This window comes from Plecotus auritus (assembly GCF_963455305.1).
Source record: "Plecotus auritus genome assembly, chromosome: 6".
Lineage (NCBI taxonomy): Eukaryota > Metazoa > Chordata > Mammalia > Chiroptera > Vespertilionidae > Plecotus > Plecotus auritus.
Window position 1 is genome coordinate 117272739 of NC_137773.1, and position 20684 is coordinate 117293422.

Here is a 20684-nt window from a genome sequence, read left to right on the forward strand (position 1 = left end):
TAATCTTGGTTTCAGATCCTTTCTTTCCATTACCTTGAGTAATTCATGCCATTCCCTTCTGGCCTGTAGAGTTTCTGATGAGAAATCAGGTGTCAGCCTTATGAGAGCTTCTTTGTAGGTAAAATTTTTCTTTTCTCTTGCTGCCTTTAAGACTCTATCTTTGTCTTTAATTTTTGGCATTTTAATTATGGTGTGTCTGGGTGTGGGTCTGTTTGGGTTCTTCTTGCTTGGTATTCTCTGTGTGTCCTGAACTTGTGTGACTTTTTCCTTCCCCACAATTTCTTCAAACACATTCTCTATCCCTTTCTCCCTGTCTTCCTCTTCTGGGACACCTGCTATTGGAAAATTGGCACCACAGTTCCTTTAAGCTGTCCTCTTGTCTTTTAATTGTTTTTTTTTTTTTTCTTTTTGTTGTCTGATTGAATAATTTTTTCAATCTTATAATTCACTGATTCGATCCTCAGCTTCCCCTAATCTGCTGCATATTCCTTCCAAAGTGTTCCTTATTTGTGCTATGTCTGTTTTTATAGCTACTGTATCTTTTCTCATGCTGTTGAGCATCTTTACCATCATTATTCTGAACTCTATATCAGATAAATTTTTTATCTCCATGTCATTTATCTCCTCTGGACAATTTTGTTCTTTCATTTGGTGGGTGGTTATTTCTTTGTCTCCTCATTTTAGCTGCCTGTTTTGGTTTGTGATTAGGTAGATCTGCTACACCTCTCAATCTCTAGTGCAGGACAGTGTCAAATGCTGTTTCTGTCTTTATAGATCAGGCAAAGACTCAAAGCCTCCAGAGACCACCTCTGCTTACAGACTGATAGGATTGCCTTGAATTGCCCTCAGTCAATGGTCCATAGGTGTGGTGAGTTTTTCCCAACAGGGTGGAGCAATTGCTTCTGCCTGGAGTCTAATTGTTATTCTCAGTCTCTTAATAAGGGGGCCAGGTGTTTTCATATAGGGTGGGGCAACTGTCTTCCCCCCCAGGCAAGGTAGTCTGTATAGAAAATGTCTGTTGTGAGAAAGATGACCTCCATGAGGGAAAGACTCAGCACAGGAAACCGGGGTGACTGCCTTCTGAACTCTAACTCCAGAGCCCCCGATTCTGGCTTCTGTTCTAGTCCACTCTGCCCTGCCTCTGCCAGGGCACAAGGTGAGTGGCTGCACAGGGAATTTTGTGCATTGTTCCTTTAAAAGGGTGCCTGCATTTCCAACTTCTTCTCCCTGGCAGACAGCAACCCCGCTGCCTTTCACAGTCAGAAGTTATGTGGGTACCCTTCTCAGTTCTGGTGCTCCCTGCTAGGCGGCCCAGCTTGGGGAGTAGACCCCTGAGTTCATAGTGGCAACCCCCTCAGCTGATATATATCTCCAGAACATCAGTTGCTGTCTGTGGAAGCTCGGCCAGACCTTTCGCGCCTCCACCCCTTCTACCTGTCTCTGTGCGGTCTCCACTTTCCCTCCTCGGGTCTTAGGGTTCTCTCCCGTGAGTCTTCATTGATTATTCAGGAAGATTTTCCTGTATTTTAGTTGTAATTCCAGTTTGGTCCTGGGAGTTTGTCCATGCCACGTCCATTTACTCCACCACCATTTTTCATCTCCTCGGATTATCACTGTTTTTTAAAAAATCCTTTATTGTAATATCTGGATGCCAGTATATGTTTCCGCCCTCCCCCTATATTTTGTAGTTCAGTAGAATGCTGGGCATATAGATGATCCATTTATTATTTTTGGTTATCCATTTCTTGACATTTATAATATCTTTTGGGTCTTATTTTTACATTAAAGTGATGTTGAAAGCATCTTGAGACATTTTTTTCTAGTCCTTCTTTTGTTTATTTTAGCCAAGTTTTTATATTTCTCTTGCTGAGAGTGTGCTTTTTTTTCCTTCCCTGAAAAATTGTTGGTATATTTCTTGCTTCAACTAGTTAATAAAAATCTTGCCTGTTTCCTTCTTTGGGAGAAAATAAAGTAATTTAGTCAACATTTAAATATGTTTGAGATAAGAAAAGGGACAAAAATGATCAAATAGCATTTGGCGTCCCATTTTAAATTGTAATTTGCAGTGCTAAAATTTATTAAAGAAGATGGTATGCTGACCAAGCTTCTCAATTTGTTGAGAACTCAGGACAAGTAGTAATTAGGAGGCTGAGAAGAGGATCATTTACTTCCAAAAGGGTCTCTATTCAAAACACGATGCTTAGGGAAAAGCATTAGAATGCAACTTCATTTACTTATTTTTTCATGTATGCACTTATTTGTTCAATAACTATTTTTCGAATGAACTTTGTGCCAGGCATTTTGACAGATAGCAAGGAGCATGTGGTGACTATGACAAGGTTGCTGCACTCACGGGGCTTGCATTTATTGGGGAAGTACACACTATTCTAATTGTGATGAAGTGCCAGGTTAAGGTTAAGAGAGCAACTGGGCTTGGTACTAAGTTTTCTATTTCAAACATGTCCGAATTGAACTCATCATTTTACCTTTAAAAACTTCCTGAAATTTCTCCATGGTAGAGAGCCTCATTTTTCACTTTAGTCACCCAGGTCAGGAATCTGGGATTCATCTTTGACTTCTTTTGTATCCCACACTTCCAATCTATCCTGAAGTTGTATCACTCATCTCCACTACTTCTTTACTCTATTTCTGGCCTTCATTTGTGTCCTACTTATTGCAGCATTCTCCTCATTGCCTAACTGAAATTTCTTCCTCCAGCCTGGAATTCTGCAAGTCCATCAACTATAAAACCAGCAGTACAATAGCTTATATACTAAAAATGGAAATCTGCTTAAACTCTTAATGGGTTCTCCTTTGCTTAAAGCATAAGCTTTTTCATCCAATGGTCTTGGCGCCAATTCAGTGGCAACAGGAATCCCCAATATGTGGCTCATTGAAGAAGGAAACTATTCATTGCAAACAGCTCAATTGTGATACAGCAGAGCTATGAAAACAGCACAGCTATGAGGGCCCTGGGGTGAGGTGGTGGCCTGGTCTCTCTCCAGCTAGACGGCTCTGCTCTGCTCCTTGCTGGTCTTCTTTGCTCTGCTTTGTGCTGGTCTGCTTTGCCCTACAATGATCTGCTCAATTTTGTGCCAGTCTGCTATTGCGAGACATCTTCAGTGTTTCAGCTATAGCCAGGGAAATGCAGTCTTTGGTGGAAAAGGAAATTGCACTCTCAGAACCAGAAGGGAGCTGAAATAGACACAAGTCTCCCCATCCCCGGTCCCTGATTGGTCCATTGTGAAGCCACGGCCAACGCAGCTTGGGTTCAAGGTCTGGAGAAAGGGTCAATGTGCAAATGAGTAACACTAGACCAGAAATATAAATTTTGAAATTATTGGGGGAGCCAGACGGAGACGCTTCTCTAGTGGAAAGGCTCCCTGAACCCATTGCTTTTTATTTACTAGAGAATACACATTTGCCTTTTAGCAAAGCAAACGGGCATTTGAATGGTAAGGTTTGGTAAACAATAAAGGATTATCAGATTAGGGGATTGCCTTCAGCCATTCAGCCTGCAGCAGGTAATATTATGCAGATTTTCAGCCCTTGCTGAATATCAAAGTCCATTGGACTTCTCACATTTATATGTTAATTACTCTTGGTCTTTCCCTCCAGCAGTCCATCCTCCTGTACATGAGGGTTCCAAATCTTTGCAGTTTGATTGGTCCAAAAGACACTGTTCTGAATGGAGATGCTCTGATTGGTTGGTGAAGAAGTTGATAGCTCCAATTGGAAGGAAAAGCCTTAGTCCCATTGGCTGAAATAGGATTACAGGAACTCCTTTATAAGGGCTGGCTCAGATGTCTGGAGCACAGTGTAGGAGACAGGTAGTTCAGTGCACGCTTCTCTGTGAAGTGCCATTTGCATGAGAGGCCCGTTTAGAAATGGCTGCTAGGCTCTGTGGTTGTTTTTAGTTCTTGCTTTTTAAATTTGAGCCCACTTAGCCACTGGGAGCCCTTTTTAGTAATTATCTTCTTTCTCAGAAGCTTCTAACTTCTTATGATGTCATATAAAGTTCTTTGTGATCTGGCCCTGCCCCGCCTTTTGCCCACCTTTTATACTGTAGCAGTAATGAATGTTTGCATTTCTCCACCCATACCTCTTCTCACACACTTTGTTCTCATGGTATCCCTTCACCAGCTGTTTTCTCCCTTGTCCATCCTACCTGAATTACTTTTATCTGTAAAGACTGGGCTTTTTTGTCACTTTCTGGTCTCTCTCTCCCAGACTGGTGGGGAAGCTCTCCTCAGTGCTTCTGTTATAGGTCATCTTGTTTTTACAACATTCTGTTTGTGTGTGTGGTACTTATTAATTGTGAAGTCCTGAAGGGCAGGGAGTGAGTATTGCCAATCTTTATCTCTCTGATTTGCATGCTTCTATATGCTGCTCAGTGAATGCTTGTTGAATTTAATGCATTGAAAAACTTGAAAATAATTTATTCTGGAATGTAGACTGTTAGCCTCAGAACTGTTCACAAAACTCGTAAATCATGAACACTATAAAAACCATCACAGTTTAATTGATAAAACTACATTAGTGATGTTTTACTCCAAATAATCACATAAACATTCTGAAAATCGGAGGCGGGGGGTGGGGCCAAAGAGAAAGGGGGCATGGAGGTGGCAGAGATACTGTTTTACAGAGCCAGTATTTTTTATTTATTTATTTTTATGATTTTTCTCCTAGGGGGAAAACAGCATTTTTTTCAGATGGGCTGTTCTACCTTTGCAGTAAATGTCCTTGGTGCTCCAGTCTCTAAGGCCCTTTTTGCTCCCCCTGATGTTTTTCCTGAGCAATTCTGTCCTCTTCTTTGGTCTCCTTAACTGTGTCATGTGTCTCTCTGGAGCATCAGACTTGCATGTCTAACTGACTATTGGACAGGTCTCTGTGTGTCCTAAAAGGACAGCTCAGACTCAGCCTATTCCAAGCAGAAGTCATTGTCTCTCCCGTCATGTTCGTTAGCATCCTGTGTTCCTGTCTCAACAAAGGTCACTTGTTGTCCACTGAATTGTCTAGGCCTAAATCCTGGGCATGGACTTTGACTCTGACTCCTGGCTCCCTTGACTCCTGCATCCTGAGGATTCTAGATTCTAACTATATGTCAGACTTACCACTTTGCTACGTCATATTCAAGGCCACCATTATTTCTGTCCCTTCGGTCTCTCTAAACCATTTTCTAGGTGGCAGTGAGAGTGATGTTTTAGTCCCCCAAATGCAAAAGTTTTTAAGTACTCAGTTGTTCTTAGGGATAAAATTCCTCTAGATTTTTTAACATGGCTTACAAGGTCATTTGTCACCACAACCCATTATTTTCAGCTATTATCAACATTTTTTTCTTAAATGTGCCTTCTTGTTTCCTAGTCTTTGCTAGCTATTCTTTCAGCCCAGATTGTTTTCTTCTACCTCTCTTAAACTGATTAACTGTTAGTTACGGTTCAACTGTTGGCTTAGATATTATTTGCTTCAGGGGCCTTGCTTGTCATCTCCCCTTCATTTGCTATAACATTTATCATAGCACTTATGCTGAATTATAGTTGTTTGACTCTTCCTGTGAGACTGTAGGTACCGTGAGGGCCAGGATTTCCTGTGTCTTGTCAGCCATGTAACATGTCAGCCATGTAGCAGTGCCCAACATGGAGCTTGGAACATAGCACAAAGTTAGTACTTTTGTTGACTTATTTAGCATTTTAGCCACTTCAATTACTTATCTTTTTTGAAATTCATTTCCTAGAAAAAGTTTACACTCTGATTAGTGGATGTAACTCTGTAATAAACATCAATTCAAAAGAGTATTTCTTCATTTTATTTTTTAAAAAAATTTTAGAGTTGACATTTAATATTAAATTAGTTTTAGGTGTACAACATAGTGGTTAGACAATTATACAATTTACAAAATGATCCCCCCCATACGTCTAGTACCCATTTGACACTATACATGGTTATTGTAGTACTAGAGGCCCAGTGCATGAAATTCGTGCATGGGGGAAGGGTGTGTGTCCTTCAGCCCAGCCTGCACCCTCTCCAATCTGGAATCCCTCTCATAATCCAGGATTCCTGGCTCCCAACTGCTTGCCTGCCTGCCTGATTGCCCCTAACTGCTTCTACCTGCTAGCCTGATCACCCCCTAACCACTCCCCTGCCAGCCTGATCGATGCCTAACTGCTCCTCTGCCAGCCCGATTGCCCCTAACTGCCCTCCCCTGTCGGCCTGGTCACCCCTAACTGCCCTGCCCTGCCAGCCTGGTCGCCCCTAACTGCCCTGCCCTGCTGGCCTGGTAGCCCCCAACTGTCCTCCCCTGCAGGCCTGGTCCCTCCCAACTGCCCTCCCCTGCAGTCCTGGTCCCCCCCCCCAACTGCCCTCCACTGCAGGCCTGGTCCCTCCCAACTGCCCTGCCCTGCAGGCCTGGTCGCCCCCAACTGCCCTCCCCTGCTGGCCCGGTCACCCCTAACTGCCCTCCCTTGCCAGCCTGGTTGCCCCTAACTGCCCTTCCCTGCTGGCCTGGTAGCCCCCAACTGTCCTCCCCTGCAGGCCTGGTCCCTCCCAACTGCCCTCCCCTGCAGTCCTGGTCCCCCCCAACTGCCCTCCCCTGCAGGCCTGGTCGCTCCCAACTGCCCACCCCTGCAGGCCTGGTCCCCCACAACTGCCCACCCCTGCAGGCCTGGTTCCCCCCAACAGCCCTTCCCTGCAGCCTGTTCCCCCAGCTACCCTCCACTGCAGGCCTGGTCCCCCCCAACTGCCCTCCCCTGCTGGCCCGGTCACCCCTAACTGCCCTCCCTTGCCAGCCTGGTTGCCCCTAACTGCCCTTCCCTGCTGGCCTGGTAGCCCCCAACTGTCCTCCCCTGCAGGCCTGGTCCCTCCCAACTGCCCTCCCCTGCAGTCCTGGTCCCCCCCAACTGCCCTCCCCTGCAGGCCTGGTCGCTCCCAACTGCCCACCCCTGCAGGCCTGGTCCCCCACAACTGCCCACCCCTGCAGGCCTGGTTCCCCCCAACAGCCCTTCCCTGCAGCCTGTTCCCCCAGCTACCCTCCACTGCAGGCCTGGTCCCCCCCAACTGCCCTCCCCTGCAGGCCATCTTGTGGCGGCCATCTTGTGTCCACATGGGGGTGGCCATCTTGTGTGTTGGAATGATGGTCAATTTGCATATTACCTCTTTATTATATATATTATTATATAGGGTTAATGACTAGATTCCCTATGCTATACTTTATATCTCTGTGACTATTTTGTAACTATTTTGTACTTCTTAATTCCTTTACCGTTTTCACCCACCCCCTCTTCACATCTGGCAACCATCAATTTTAATTTTTCTTCACTTTAAAAAGAGATGGTATGGGAACTCGAATCAGAGTATACCGGATGTTCAAGGCCAACTTGTTATATACAGGTGCAAAAGCAAGGACACAGCCATCTTACTGAATGCACTGCACAGGCGTACCTTTCTATAGCCCAAATATTGATGTCACTATTTGGTAAGAAGCCTCTTTTGTCTGAGTTAGTATAAAATATGTTACTGACCAGCCAGTGGCTGGCTGCTTGGTTGGGCTGCTTTGTTAGGAATGGCTGCTATGTTTACAAGGGCTCCTGTGTTGGCTACTGTATTAGCCAGGACTGTTTGCTGCAGCTGCTTTGGGAGACTGCTTTGAAGAACTGTTTTGTCAGATGGCTCCTTGGTAGCAATGGCTACTTGGTCTGCAATAAAGATTCTCCTACAGTCTATGACTTCTCATGCCTTCTCCATCTAATACCTGGTGTCCACAGGGGTACAGCTCCTAGCAGAGGAGGCTTTGACCTCCCACAGATGGCTAATAAGAGACTCTTAACAGGATTAGTTTATAAAGCAACTACTTCATCCTGGTCCCAAATGCTTTGTGTGCCTGAAAATTGATATTGAGAATTATTGTTTCAACATCATTGCTGCCGAAACTGGTTTGGCTCAGTGGATAGATTGGCCTGTGGACTGAAGGGTCCCGGGTTCGATTCCGGTCAAGGGCATGTACCTTGGTTGCGGGCACATCCCCAGTGGGAGGTGTGCAGGAGGCAGCTGATCGATGTTTCTCTCTCATCGATGTTTCTAGCTCTCTATCCCTCTCCCTTCCTCTCTGTAAAATATCAATAAAATATATTTTTAAAAAAAACCATTGCTATTCAGTTTTGTCCAATATGTACTTTATTTCCTTAAGCATAAAGATAGAACACATATTTTGGTTGCTAGCTTGGATTCTGGAGTAAGACTTAAGTGGGTCCAAATTCAGGCCACACTTCTTACTGTTTTTTTTTTTTGTCGTAGCCATGATGTACAACTGTTCTGAGCTTCAGTTTTCACCCATGTAAAATGGGCATGGTGTATCCCCTGCTCATGGGGACTGTGTGAAGATTCAAAAAAATAATGAATCAGAAGTACTTAGTAAAGTGCTTGGCACATACGAAGAATTTGTTATCTGTGATATTTCTAATTTTAAAAAGGTTTCAGTATCTCACTTGGAAGAAAAATGTATTTAAGGTCATAAAACTATCAGCTAGAAAATCCAATTTATCAAAACCTCAATCCCTTGAGTTTCTAATTAACTAAAATATAAATGAATTTTTCACTATTATACTTTTTCTCGTTGTTACCCCAAGAATACCAGTTTCCAACTTTGAATGAGGGATAGCATATTTTCTGAACAAGTGTCCTCCAACGGTGTATTTCAAATATAGCAGTTATTTTTCCAGTTAAAACTAAGAAAGTAAAGTGAAGGAAAATTATTTTCTGTTCTCAACAAAGATTATATTTATCTTTTTCAGTAGTTTTAATTTAAGGACCTATTAGGATTAGCATAGCTAAATAAAGTAGATTGTGTGTTGGTAGAAAATATGAGTGCAGAAACTAAACGGTGACATGTGTGTAACCTGTGTGTGGATATTGAGTATCCTAAATTTTCTACTCACGTGTTTATTTTGTTGTTGGTGGAGTTAAAAGATTCTTTTCTATGTTGTAATTTTACCAGAATCTGTGATATTTGCAAATCTAGGACAAGTGCTGGGCTTCAGTCCATTGTGTCTTCTGTTTCACATCATCCCACACCACTGTAGTGCAGGGGATAGGCCGTTAGGGTAAGAGTGGTCTACCGTGTACTCCCATGTAAGAGATCATAAATGTCAACTATCGTTTTAGTTAGTTGCTTACTTTTCATTTTATGATGATTACTAAAGTAAATTAAATGTAGTGCTCATCTTTTTTTGAAATGTACTCTGAATTGATCTGTATTTCTAATGCAAATGTAATGAGTTATAAATCAGAAAGCATTAAACCCAGCCAAAGCCTGTACAGCATGCCCACCTAACATTCATTGTTTTTCCCAGAGCCGACTTTTTTGAAGATGAGGCAGTTGAACAGGTTTTGCAATATAAACCTTGGTGGACTGATATGTATTCAAAGATGATGGCCTTTATGGGAAAGAGTCAGGAGCAAGAAAATCATGCTGCTTTAGGTAAGAAACTAAAAAATAGGCTCATTTTTTTTTTTTTTTTAACCTCCTCATAGAGTGAGTAGGTATTTTTTTGGTTTGCTACTTTTGGAAATGGGGTCGTCAACCTGGGTTGGAAAATGCCACTCAACCTTAGACTTATTTGTCTGGAGTATTTTTTACTTCTGAATCATTGGAGTCCTTTTAAAATATTTATTTAGTAAATTTAGGAGCATTAGCACATAGGACATTTATAGTTGTTGAGGAAGCAGCTTGAGAGATCTGAACATTCCTTTGTGGTAAGGGCATGTGAGTGTTAGAATAGTGGGAGAAGACCCAGTTTTTATTCCCTTTGTCTGTTGAATGAATTTGATATGTCCTCCCAGTTTTTTTCTAAATGGATTTATGTAGAAGTTGGAATAGTTATCCTTATACCTGCATCAGGTGGACCAGTTTTTACCAATGAAAGCTGAATTGGGGTTGGGAGTGGGGTCATGAATCACAGGAGATGGCTATGCCATTTTTAACATTAAGCAAACATTATCCACAGAATCCTTTCTTAGGTGATCAATTTATTACTGCCTTCTTTAGTGGAAGGTTGGTATATTAAATGTAAACTAGAGGCCCGTTGCACGAAATTCGTGAATGGGGGGGTGTCCCTCAGCTCAGCCTGCACCCTCTCCAATCTTGGACCCCTCGAGGGATGTCCGACTGCCCGTTTAGGCCCGATCCCTCTCACAATCCAGGACTGCTGGCTCCCAACTGCTCGCCTGCCTGCCTTCCTGATTGCCCATAACTGCTTCTGCCTGCCAGCCTCATCACCCCCTAACCACTCCCCTGCCAGCCTGATTGATGCCAAACTGCTCCCCTGCCAGCCTGATTGATGCCTAACTGCCCTCCCCTGAAGGCCTGGTCATCCCTAACTGCCCTCCCCTGTAGGCCTGGTTTCCCCCCGCAACTGCCCTTCCCTGCAGGCCTGGCTCCCCCCCACCTGCTCTCCCCTGCAGGCCTGGATCCCCCCCCAACTGCCCTTCCCTGCAGGCCCAGTCGCCCCCAACTTCCCTCCTCTGCCAGCCTGGTCACCCCTAACTGCCCTCCCCTGCAGGCTTGATCGCCCCCAACTACCCTCCTTTGCAGGCCTGGTCCCTCCTAACTGCCCTCCCCTGCTGGCCATCTTGTGTCCACATTGGGGCAGCCATCTTGTGTGTTGGAGTGATGGTCAATTTGCATATTACTCTTTTATTAGATAGGATTAGAATTATAACAGTTTCAGATAGATCAGGAGTAGAAGGCCCATGTTTTCTGTCATACTGATTTGGCTTTACTTGTATATTAAAAACAAAATTTCAGTGTTTAAATAAAAGGAATACACACAGACTCATATATATCATATATATAACACTAGAGGCCCGTTGCACGATATTTGTGCAAGAATAGGCCTTCCTTCCTCTGGTTTCACTCCCAGCCTCCCAGGAGCTGGCAAGTCCCTGCTCCCTGGCTGTCTGGAGCTGGCAAGTCCCTGGTCCTGGGCTGCCCGGGAGCCGGCAAGTCCCTGCTCCCTGGCTGCCTGGGAGCAGGCACCTCCTCGCTCCCGGGCCGCCTGAAGCCGCAAGTCCTCACTTCTGTCTGAAGTACCACTGCAGTAGCTCCCTCCACTGCCCCCCCTTCCCCTCATAGCAGGCTTCACTCCGCTCTGCTCCATGCCTGCATATGCAAATTAACCTCCATCTTTGTTGGGTTAATTTGCATACTCACTCTGATTGGCTGTGGGCGTAGTGGAGTGATGGTTAATTTGCATGTTTCTCTTTTATTAGGTAAGATTATATATATATATACACATTAAATAGAATATAGAATCTCCCACTTAAAATTCCTCTTCTGAAAGTATCACTGTTAATGTTTAATCGTCATCCAAGGATATTTTTTTCCATTGATTTTTAGAGAGAGTGGAAGGGAGAGGGAGAGACACACAGAGAGAAACATCGATGTCAGAGAGACACATCGATTGGTTGCCTCCCGCTCAAGTCCCGACCGAGGCCAGGGATTGAGCCTGCAATTGAGGTACGTGCCCTCGACCAAAATAAAACCCTAGACCTTTCAGTCCACAGGCCAATGCTCCAACACTGAGCCAGAATAGCTAGGGCTATATTTTTAATGTATATACCCACATCTAAATAATTTGTTTTAAGAAATTTATATACATAGAATCATATTCTCTTCTTACCTTGCTTTTCTCAAGTTTGTGGTATATGTTGTATATCTTTTAAATTAACACAATTGTAGCTGGTACTTTTCATCTCTCTCCAGTATTCTGTTGTATATTTGTATCATGATTGGTAGGCATTTGTGCTGTTGACTACTGATGGAACTTTGAGTTGTTTACAGTTTTCTGGAGTTGTCTTTTTTTTATTACTAAATCCAGAATAGCTATAGGGTCTCTATTGCATGTCTTATTTTGATTTTCTGTATAGAAAAGCAGTAGCCCATTATACGTTCTATATTTAGTGTCTAATTTTATGCCTGTTACAAAATAGGTACTCAGTAGTAAATAGTTATAGAAAAAGTAAATATTGCAGAAATATTTTTGGAGTTAGGTTTTGTTAGAGATTAGATAATTTCTACCAGATTGAAAAATTGCTACTCTAACCTTTTAGAATTAACTCTGCTGCATAAAGAAACTCATTTTTAAATAATGATTCTTGTTACATTGTTACATTACTGAAAACAATGTATTTATATTTGAGTTTAAGCACATATAGATAGTAACTGTATACGCCATGTAGATTGGATCAGAAAATTTGCTCAAACTTAAGGATATCTACTGGTTTGAATCAGTTTCCCCAGTTTTAGCAGTGTTTTAATGAGGTAGTGGTTGTGTAGTTATGTTTTCTGTCCGCAAGGGTGAGCTAGTTGCTCTAAAAATCAAGAGAAGGCATTATTGCCATTGATTTAAATTCTAATTTGCTCTACTTTGATCATTGGTGACTGGTTCTGAGTTAGTTCTCTATGTATATACTAGAGGCCCGGTGCATGAAATTCATGCATTGGGGGGGGGGGGGGTTTGTCCCTCAGCCCAGCCTGAACCGTCTCAAATCTGGGACCCCTTGAGGGATGTCCAACTGCCCCTTTAGGCCCGATCCTAGGAGCGGGCCTAAACGGGCAGTCAGACATCCCTCTCAAAATCCAGGACTGCTGGCTCCCAACTGCTCGCCTGCCTGCCTTCATGATTGCCCATAACTGCTTCTGCCTGCCAGCCTGATCACCCCCTAACCACTCCCCTGCCAGCCTGATTGATGCCAAACTGCTCCCCTGCCAGCCTGTTTACCCCTAACTGCCCTCCCCTGCAGGCCTGGTCACCCCTACCTACCCTTCCCTGCAGGCCTGGTCACGCCTAACTGCCCTTTCCTGCAGGCCTGGTCATGCCTAACTACCCTCCCCGGCAGGCCTGGTCCCCCCAACTGCTCTCCCCTGCAGGCCTGGGTCCCCCCCAACTGCCCTCCCCTGCAGGCTTGATCGCCCCCAACTATCCTCCCTTGCAGGCCTGGTCCCTCCCAACTGCCCTCCCCTGCTGGCCTGATCGCCCACAACTGCCCTCCCTTGCAGACCTGGTCCCTCCTAACTGCCCTCCCCTGCTGGCCATCTTGTATACACATGGGGGCAGTTATCGTTGACCACATGGGGGCAGCCATCTTGTGTGTTGGAGTGACGGTCAATTTGCATATTATTCTTTTCTTAGATAGGATTAGATATTATAGAGGCCTGGTGCATGGGTGGGGGCCGGCTGGTTTGCCTTGAAGGGTGTCCTGGATCATGGTGGGGGTTCCCTTGGGGCATGGGGCATGGTGGTTTGCAGGCTGGCCACGCCCCCCGGTTACCCAAGCGGAGGCCCTGGTATCTGGGATTTATTTATATTTTGTAATCGAAACTTTGTAGCCTTGAGTGGAGCCAAGCCTCCTGCTTGCTCCGTGGCTGCAGCCATTTTTGATGAGATTTATTTATCTTCTATAATTGAAACTTTTTAGCCTTAAGCGGAGGCCAAGGCAGGCCTGGGCAGGTGGAAAGCTTGGCTTCCTCCATTGCCAGGGAAACCCAAGACTCCTGCTCTCTCCGTGGCCACAGCCATCTTGGTTGGGTTAATTTCCATACTCACTCCTGATCGGCTGGTGGGCGTGGCTTTTGGGTGTAGCAGAGGTATGGTCAATTGCATATTACTCTTTTATTAGATAGGATAATTTTAACAGATTAAGCCAGGCTGTGTATTTAACCACTGGCCCTCTTGACCCTTCATCTTCATCTGACCCATAGCATATATCCAGTCTGATGCTTCAAGAAAAAGCATAATCTGCCAAACTAGTGTGGTGATTCATTCTAAAAATTACCTTTAAAGATAGCAGGAGCTTCTGATCTAAGTTAGAAGAACTTGAGTGCTGTGTTGTATAGAAAATGCCTCTTTTAAATGTGTCAAGTATAGGAGTAAGGATTGAAAATAAGCTAAATACAGGGCTTGAGGTTTAACGCCTTGGTTCACAACAGGCTGGCAGTGTGATCTTGCTTTGGAAATCCTGTAGCTACCACATAAGAGTTGTCATGAGGATTGAATAAGATGATGTATTTAACATCCTTGCTATATTGTAGTAGTTAGAAATTATTATTACTATTATTATTATTAAGTTAAATCTTTGTTGTTGAAGGTATTACATATGTCCCATTTTTACCCCCACTGAACCCTTCTAGCCCGCCCCTGCCCCAAGCCCTCACCACCCTATTGTCTGTGTCCATGGGTTATACATATATGCATATAAGTTCTTTTGTTGGTCTCTTTCCACCCACCCTTCACCACCTTCCCTCTGAGATTCCAGTCTGTTCTATGTCTCTGGATCTACTTTGATCATCAGTTTATTTTGTTCTTTAGATTCCACATATGAGTGAGATCATATGATACTTGTCTTTCTCTGACTGGCTTATTTCACTTAGCATAATACTCTCCAGGCCCCTCCATGCTGTCTCAGAGGGTAAGAGATCCTTCTTTTTTACTGCTGCATGGTATTGCATGGTGTAAAAATGTACCACAGTTTTTTTTATCCGCTCATCTACTGATGGGCACTTGGGCTGTTTCCAGATCTTAGCTATTGTAAATTGTGCTGCTATGAACATAGGGATGCATATATTATTTCTGATGGTTTTTCACATTTCTTAGGATATAGTCCTAGAAGTGGGATCACTGGGTCAAATGGCAGTTCCATATTTAGCTTTTTAAGGAAACTCCACACTGTTTTCCATTATGACTGCACCAGTCTGCATTCCCACCAGCAGTGCACTAGGGTTCCCTTTTCTCCACATCCTCGCCAGCACTTGTTATTTGTTGATTTGTTGATGGTAGTCATTCTGAAAGGTGTGAGGTGATACCTCTTTGCCGTTTTAATTTGCATCTCTCTGGTGATTAGTGAGTTTGAGCATTTTTTCATATGTCTCTTGGCCTTCTGTATGTATGCCTTGGAGAAGTATCTATTTAGGTCCTTTGCCCATTTTTTAATTGGATTGTTTGTCCTCCTTCCGTTAAGTTGTGTGAGTTCCTTATATATTTTGGATATTAGTCCTTTATCATTGCTCCCTCGCGCCAAGGTCCCACCCAGCGCAATCAACTACAGATGTATCATTGCCAAATATATTCTCCCATGCAGTAGACTCCCTTTTCATTTTGATGCTGGTTTCTTTTGCTGTGAAGAAGCTTTTTATTTTGATGTAGTTCCATTTGTTTACTTTCTCCTTAATTTCCTTTGCCCTCGGAGATGTATCTGTAAACATCTTGCTACGAGAGATGTCGGAGATTTTGCTGCTTATGTTTTCTTCTATGATTTTTATGGTTTCACAACTTATATTAAAGTCCTTTATCCATTTTGAGTTTATTCTTGTGTATGGTGCAAGTTGGTGGTCTAGTTTCATTTTTTTTTTTTTTTTGCATGTACCCTATTTTCCCAGCACATTTTATTGAGGGGACTCTCTTGACTTCACTGTATGTTCTTTCCTCCTTGTCAAATATTAATTGAGCGTAATGTCTTAGGTCGATCTCAGGGGTCTTTGTTCTGTTCCATTGATTTATATGGCTGTTCTTGTGTCAGTACCAAGCTGTTTTTTGTGTTTTTTTTAAAATATATTTTATTGATTTTTTACAGAGAGGAAGGGAGAGGGATAGAGAGTTAGAAACATAGATGAGAGAAAAACATTGATCAGCTGCCTCCTGCACACCCCCTACTGGGGACGTGCCCGTAACCAAGGTACATGCCCTTGACCGGAATCGAACCTGGGACCTTTCAGTCTGCAGGCTGACGCTCTATCCACTGAGCCAAACCGGTTTCGGTCCAAGCTGTTTTGATTACAATGGCTTTGTAGTATAACTTGAAATCTGGTATTGTGAGCTTGGAGTGTTGCTTCCTCTTGGATTTTTTGGGAATAGTTTGAGGAGTATAGGTGACAGTTGTTCTTTAAATGTTTGTTAAAACTCCTGTAAAGCTGTCTAGACGATGGTTTTGTTTGCTGGGAGTATTTTTATTACTGCTTTTATTTCATCTTTTGTTATTAGCCTATTTGTTTCCTGATTCTTCCCAATTAAGTTTTGGGAGATCGTATTTTTCTATGAATTTGTCCATTTCATCCACATTGCCCAGCTTATTGGCATACTAGGGGCCCAGTGTATGAATGCGTACACCTTGAAAGGAACTATGGGCCGCGAAGCTATGGTGGGCACAAGGGCAGGTCTCAGCCCATCCTCCGCCTGGACCCTCTTACCACAGCTTCTGGTTCCCTGTCTGCCGGCAGCCCCACCACCGCTGCTCCCATGTGCTAATGGCGCTGGCCCCGCTCATACCTGCTGACGGCGTGGAGCCATTGGGGCTGGCACCAGCAGCGGGTGCAAGCGGAACCTGCGCTGTCAGCGGGTGAGAGCGGCGGCTGTTGCCTGATCACCCCTCAGGAACAGGGGGAGGTGGAGAAGCCCTCAGGGGTGATTGGGGCCAGCAGCTGCTCCTCGCACCTGTTGATGGCGTGGAGCGATTAGGACTGGCACCAGGCGCCGGCAGTGGGTGCAAGCAGTGGCTCCGGCACTGGCTACAGGTGTGATCGGGGCCAGTGCCAGTAGCGGCTGTGAGCAGGGCTGTTGCCAGCAGTGGGTACGAGAGGCGGCTGCCAGCCCCAGTTGCCCCTCAGGAGCAGGGGGAGGTGAAGAAGCCCTGAGGGGCAATTGGGGCTGGAAGCCGTCACTCGCACTCGCTGATGATGCCGAGTGATCAGGGCCGGTGCCGGGGGCTGGCAGTTGGTGTGAGTGGAGGCTCTGTCACCGGCAGCAGGTGCAAGTGGGCCATTGCCAGCAGCAGGTGTGAGCGCTGGGTGGGACCGTGGCGCGCGGGAGCAAAGAATTTTCAGTAACTACCAGAGGCTCGCCCTGATGACAGCAACCAGTGCTCTGCCTTTGTCTGGCGCCCCCACTCACCTGCTCCACCATCCCGCCGTGGCCAATGTCCTCCATGTTCCCCGCTTTGCCTCCTGCTATGTTCCGTGCGCTCCACCTGGTGGTCAGCGCATGTCATAGTGACTGGTTGTTCGGTTGTTCTGCCTTTTGGTCTATTTGCGTATTAGGGTTTTATATATATAGACTAGAGGCCCGGTGCATGAAAATTCATGCACTGGACCAGAGGGTCCCTCAGCCTGGCCTGCACCCTCTTGCAGTCCGGAAGCCCTCAGGGGCGATCAGGGGAAGGCTACACCCCCATCACACCTCTGCTGCTGCCACTGCCGGCAGCGCAAGTCTCAGCTGGCCCTGGTTACCTGAGCCTCAGGCAGCCCTGGGTGGCTAGGCAGCGGCTATCTGAGGCTTGCCTGTGCCTCGGGCCAGCCCTGGGTGGCTGTGTAGCTGCCATCCAAGGCTTGCTTGCGCCTTGGGTGTCAGTTGGGCAGCTGCCATCTGAGACTTGCCTGGGCCTTGTGCTGGCCCTGGGCGGCTGTGGGGCTGAGGGGATTGGGGGACTCCGGAGGCAGGAGTGCAGAGTGGCTGGACCTGCCTGGGGGTGGGCCCGGCCGTGCAGCGCCTGCAATCCCGGCATGGTTGAGGGTACTGGGTGCTGCCCTCTTGTAGCAGTGGGTACCGCCATCTTTGAGGGCATGGCAGTCAATTAGATATTCCCTCCTTATTGGCTGTGGGCACTGCCATCTTTGTGAGGGCGTGATGGTCAATTAGCATATTCCCTCTTTCTTAGATAGGATAGTTGTTCATAGTATTTTCTTACAACCCTTTATTTCTGTGGTGTCAGTTGTTACTTCATTACTTTTATTTATTTGGCTCCTCTCTGTTTGTTTCCTATGAGTCTAGCTAACAGTTCATCTATCTTGTTTATCTTTTCAAAGAACCAGCTGTTGGTTTCATTGATTTGTTTTTGTATTTTTTTAATGTCTGTGTCATTTATTTCTGCTCTAATCTTTATTATTTCTTTCCTTCTCCTTATTCTGGGCTTTTCTTGTTGTTCTCTTGGTTCTTAAAAAATATATTTTTATTGATTTCAGAGAGGGAGAGAGATAGAAACATCCATGATGAGAGAGAATCATGGATTGGCTGCCTCCTGCAAGTCCCCCACTGGGGATCGAGCCCACAACCCAGGCATGTGCCCCTGACCGGAATCGAACCTGGGATCTTTCAGTTCGCAGGCTGACGCTCTATCCACTGAGCCAAACCAGCTAGGGTTTGTTGTTCTCTTTTTAATTCTTTTAAAGTGTAGGGTTAAATATTTTATTATTGATTTTTGTTGTTTTTTGAGGTAGGCCTGTAGTGCCATGAACTTCCCTCTCAGGACTGCTTTTGCTGTGTCTCAGAGATTTTGGGTTATTGTACATTGTACATTTACATTTGTTTCCAGGAACTTTTTTCCTGAATCTCATTGATATCCCATTCTTTAATAATATGCTATGTAGCCTCCATATGTTTTAATGTTTGAGTGCTTTTACTGTAGTTGATTTTTAATTTCTTGCTATTGTTACCTGAGAAGATGCTTGATATGATTTCAATCTTCTTGAACTTGTAGAGACTTGTTTGGTGTCCTAACATGTGGTCTATCTTTGAGAATGACCCATGTGCACTGAGAAGATTGTATATTCTGCTTTTTTGAGGTGAAATGTTCTATAAATATCAATGAAATCCATCTGATCCAGTGTGGTATTTAGAGTCTCTGTTTCCTTGTTAATTTTTTGTCTGAAAGATCTATCCCATGAAGTCAGTGGAGTGTTAAAGTTTTCTTCTATGACTATATTGTTGCCACTGTCTCCTTAAAGTCCTACAGAAGTTTTTTTTTTATATATTTAGGTGCTTCTATTTTGGGTGTTTATATATTTACCAGAGTTATATCCTCTTTAAGGATTGATCTCTTTAGTAGTTCACTTTATTGTCTCTTGTGATGGCCTTTATTTGAAAATCTGTTGTGTCAGATATGAGGCTTGCCACCTCAGCTTTTATTTCATTTCAATTTTTATGGAAAAATTTTTCCATCCCTTCAGTCTCATCCTGTGTGAGTCTTTGGTTCTGAGGTGGGTCTCCTGTAGACAGCATATAATTGGATTATGTGTTTGTATCCAATTCAGTTGCCCTGTGTCTTTTGATTGGAATATTTCATCAATGATATTTACTGTTATTGAAGGTACTTCTTTACTGCCATTTTAATTCTGTATGCCTATGTTTCTCTCTATTTCTTTTCATTACAGCAGTCCCTTTAGCATTTCTTATAGTACTGGTTTGGTGGTGATAAACTCCTTTAGCCCTTTTTGTCTGGGAAGCTCTTTATTTCACCATCTATTTAGATTGATAGCCTTGCTGGATATAATAATCTTGGTTTCAGATCCTTGCTTTTCATTACCTTGAATTACCATGCCATTTCCTTCTGGCCTATAGACTTACTGATAAGAAATCAGCTGACAGACTTAAGGGAGCTCCTTTGTAGATAACAAATTGCTTTTTTCTTGCTGCCTTTAAGATTCTTTCTTTGTCTTTATTTTTTGGCATTTTAATTATGGTATATCTGGGCATGAGCATATTTGGGTTCTTCATCCTTGGACTCTCTATGTCAGGGGTCCTCAAACTTTTTAAAGGGGGGGCCAGTTCACTGTCCCTCAGACCGTTGGAGGGCCAGACCATAGTTTAAAAAAAATACTATGAACAAATTCCTATGTGCACTGCAGGCCCGGGACGAGTCAGCTGCTAAGCAGGACAGGCAGCGGCACACAGCGGGCCGGATAAATGTCCTCGGCGGGCTGCATGTGGCCCGCGGGCTGTAGTTTGAGGACCCCTGCTCTATGTCTTCTGAACTTGTGTGACTTTTTCCTTTACCAGGTTAGGGAAGTTGGCTGTCATTATTTTTTCATACACATTCTCTACTTTTTGCTCACTTTCTTCTCCTTCTGGCAAACCGATAATGTGAATGTTTTTAAGTTTCATGGTTTCCCACAGCTCCCTTAAGCTCCACTCCTGTTTTTAAATTATTTTTTCTATTTGGTTTTCTGATTGAGTGATTTTTTTCTACTCTGTTTTCTAATTCACTGATCTTGGCTTTTTTCCAATCTGCTGTGTGTTTCTTCCACTGTGTTCTTTATTAGTGCTGTGTCATTCTTCATAGTTACTATGTCTTTTCTCATGCTGTTGGTCATCTTTGCCATCATTATTCTGAACTCTATGTCTGTTAAGTTTCTTATCTCCATTTCATTTATCTCTTCTTCCAGGTAATTCTCTTGTTCTTTCATCTGGTGCTTGTCTTTTTGTCTCCCCATTTTGGCTGTCTACTTGGGTTTGTGTCTGTGTATTAAGCAGATCTTCTAGGACTTCCAACCTCTAGTGCAGGACAATGTCAGATGCTATTTGTGACTGGCCCTGAGTATCGTTTGGAGCTATCAGCAATCCACAGCCTGTGGCTCCTCTGCTGGGGATGGGTGCTTTTGGAAAGGACTAAGATGTGCACCAGGGTCTGCTTTTCTTATCCCTGGGCTCAGAAGGAGATCAGGCGAAGACTCAAAGCTTTCAGAGACCCTCCTCTGCCAGCAGTCTGATTGTTCTCAGTCTTGATTAGCCTTAAGCTACCGACCACTGGGTGGGGAAGAGGTCTTCCAACAGCACGGGACAACTGCCTTTCCCCCAATCAAAAACCGCCTGGTCAGCAAAGATCGTCTGGTAAAACATGTTCACAGCGTGAAGGAAGGACTCAGCATA

General features: G+C 44.3%; 1 protein-coding gene across 5 annotated transcripts in view; it reads left to right on the forward strand.

The window, feature by feature from the left end:
- SHQ1 (SHQ1, H/ACA ribonucleoprotein assembly factor) overlaps window positions 1-20684 on the forward strand; it is a 205090-nt gene that overhangs the window by 55308 nt on the left and 129098 nt on the right. For all 5 annotated transcript variants that reach the window (XM_080677011.1, XM_080677010.1, XM_080677009.1 and 2 more), the window contains one exon: window positions 9345-9472. In XM_080677011.1, coding sequence (XP_080533137.1) covers window positions 9345-9472 — 128 coding nt within the window. The remainder of the gene's footprint in view (window positions 1-9344; window positions 9473-20684) is intronic.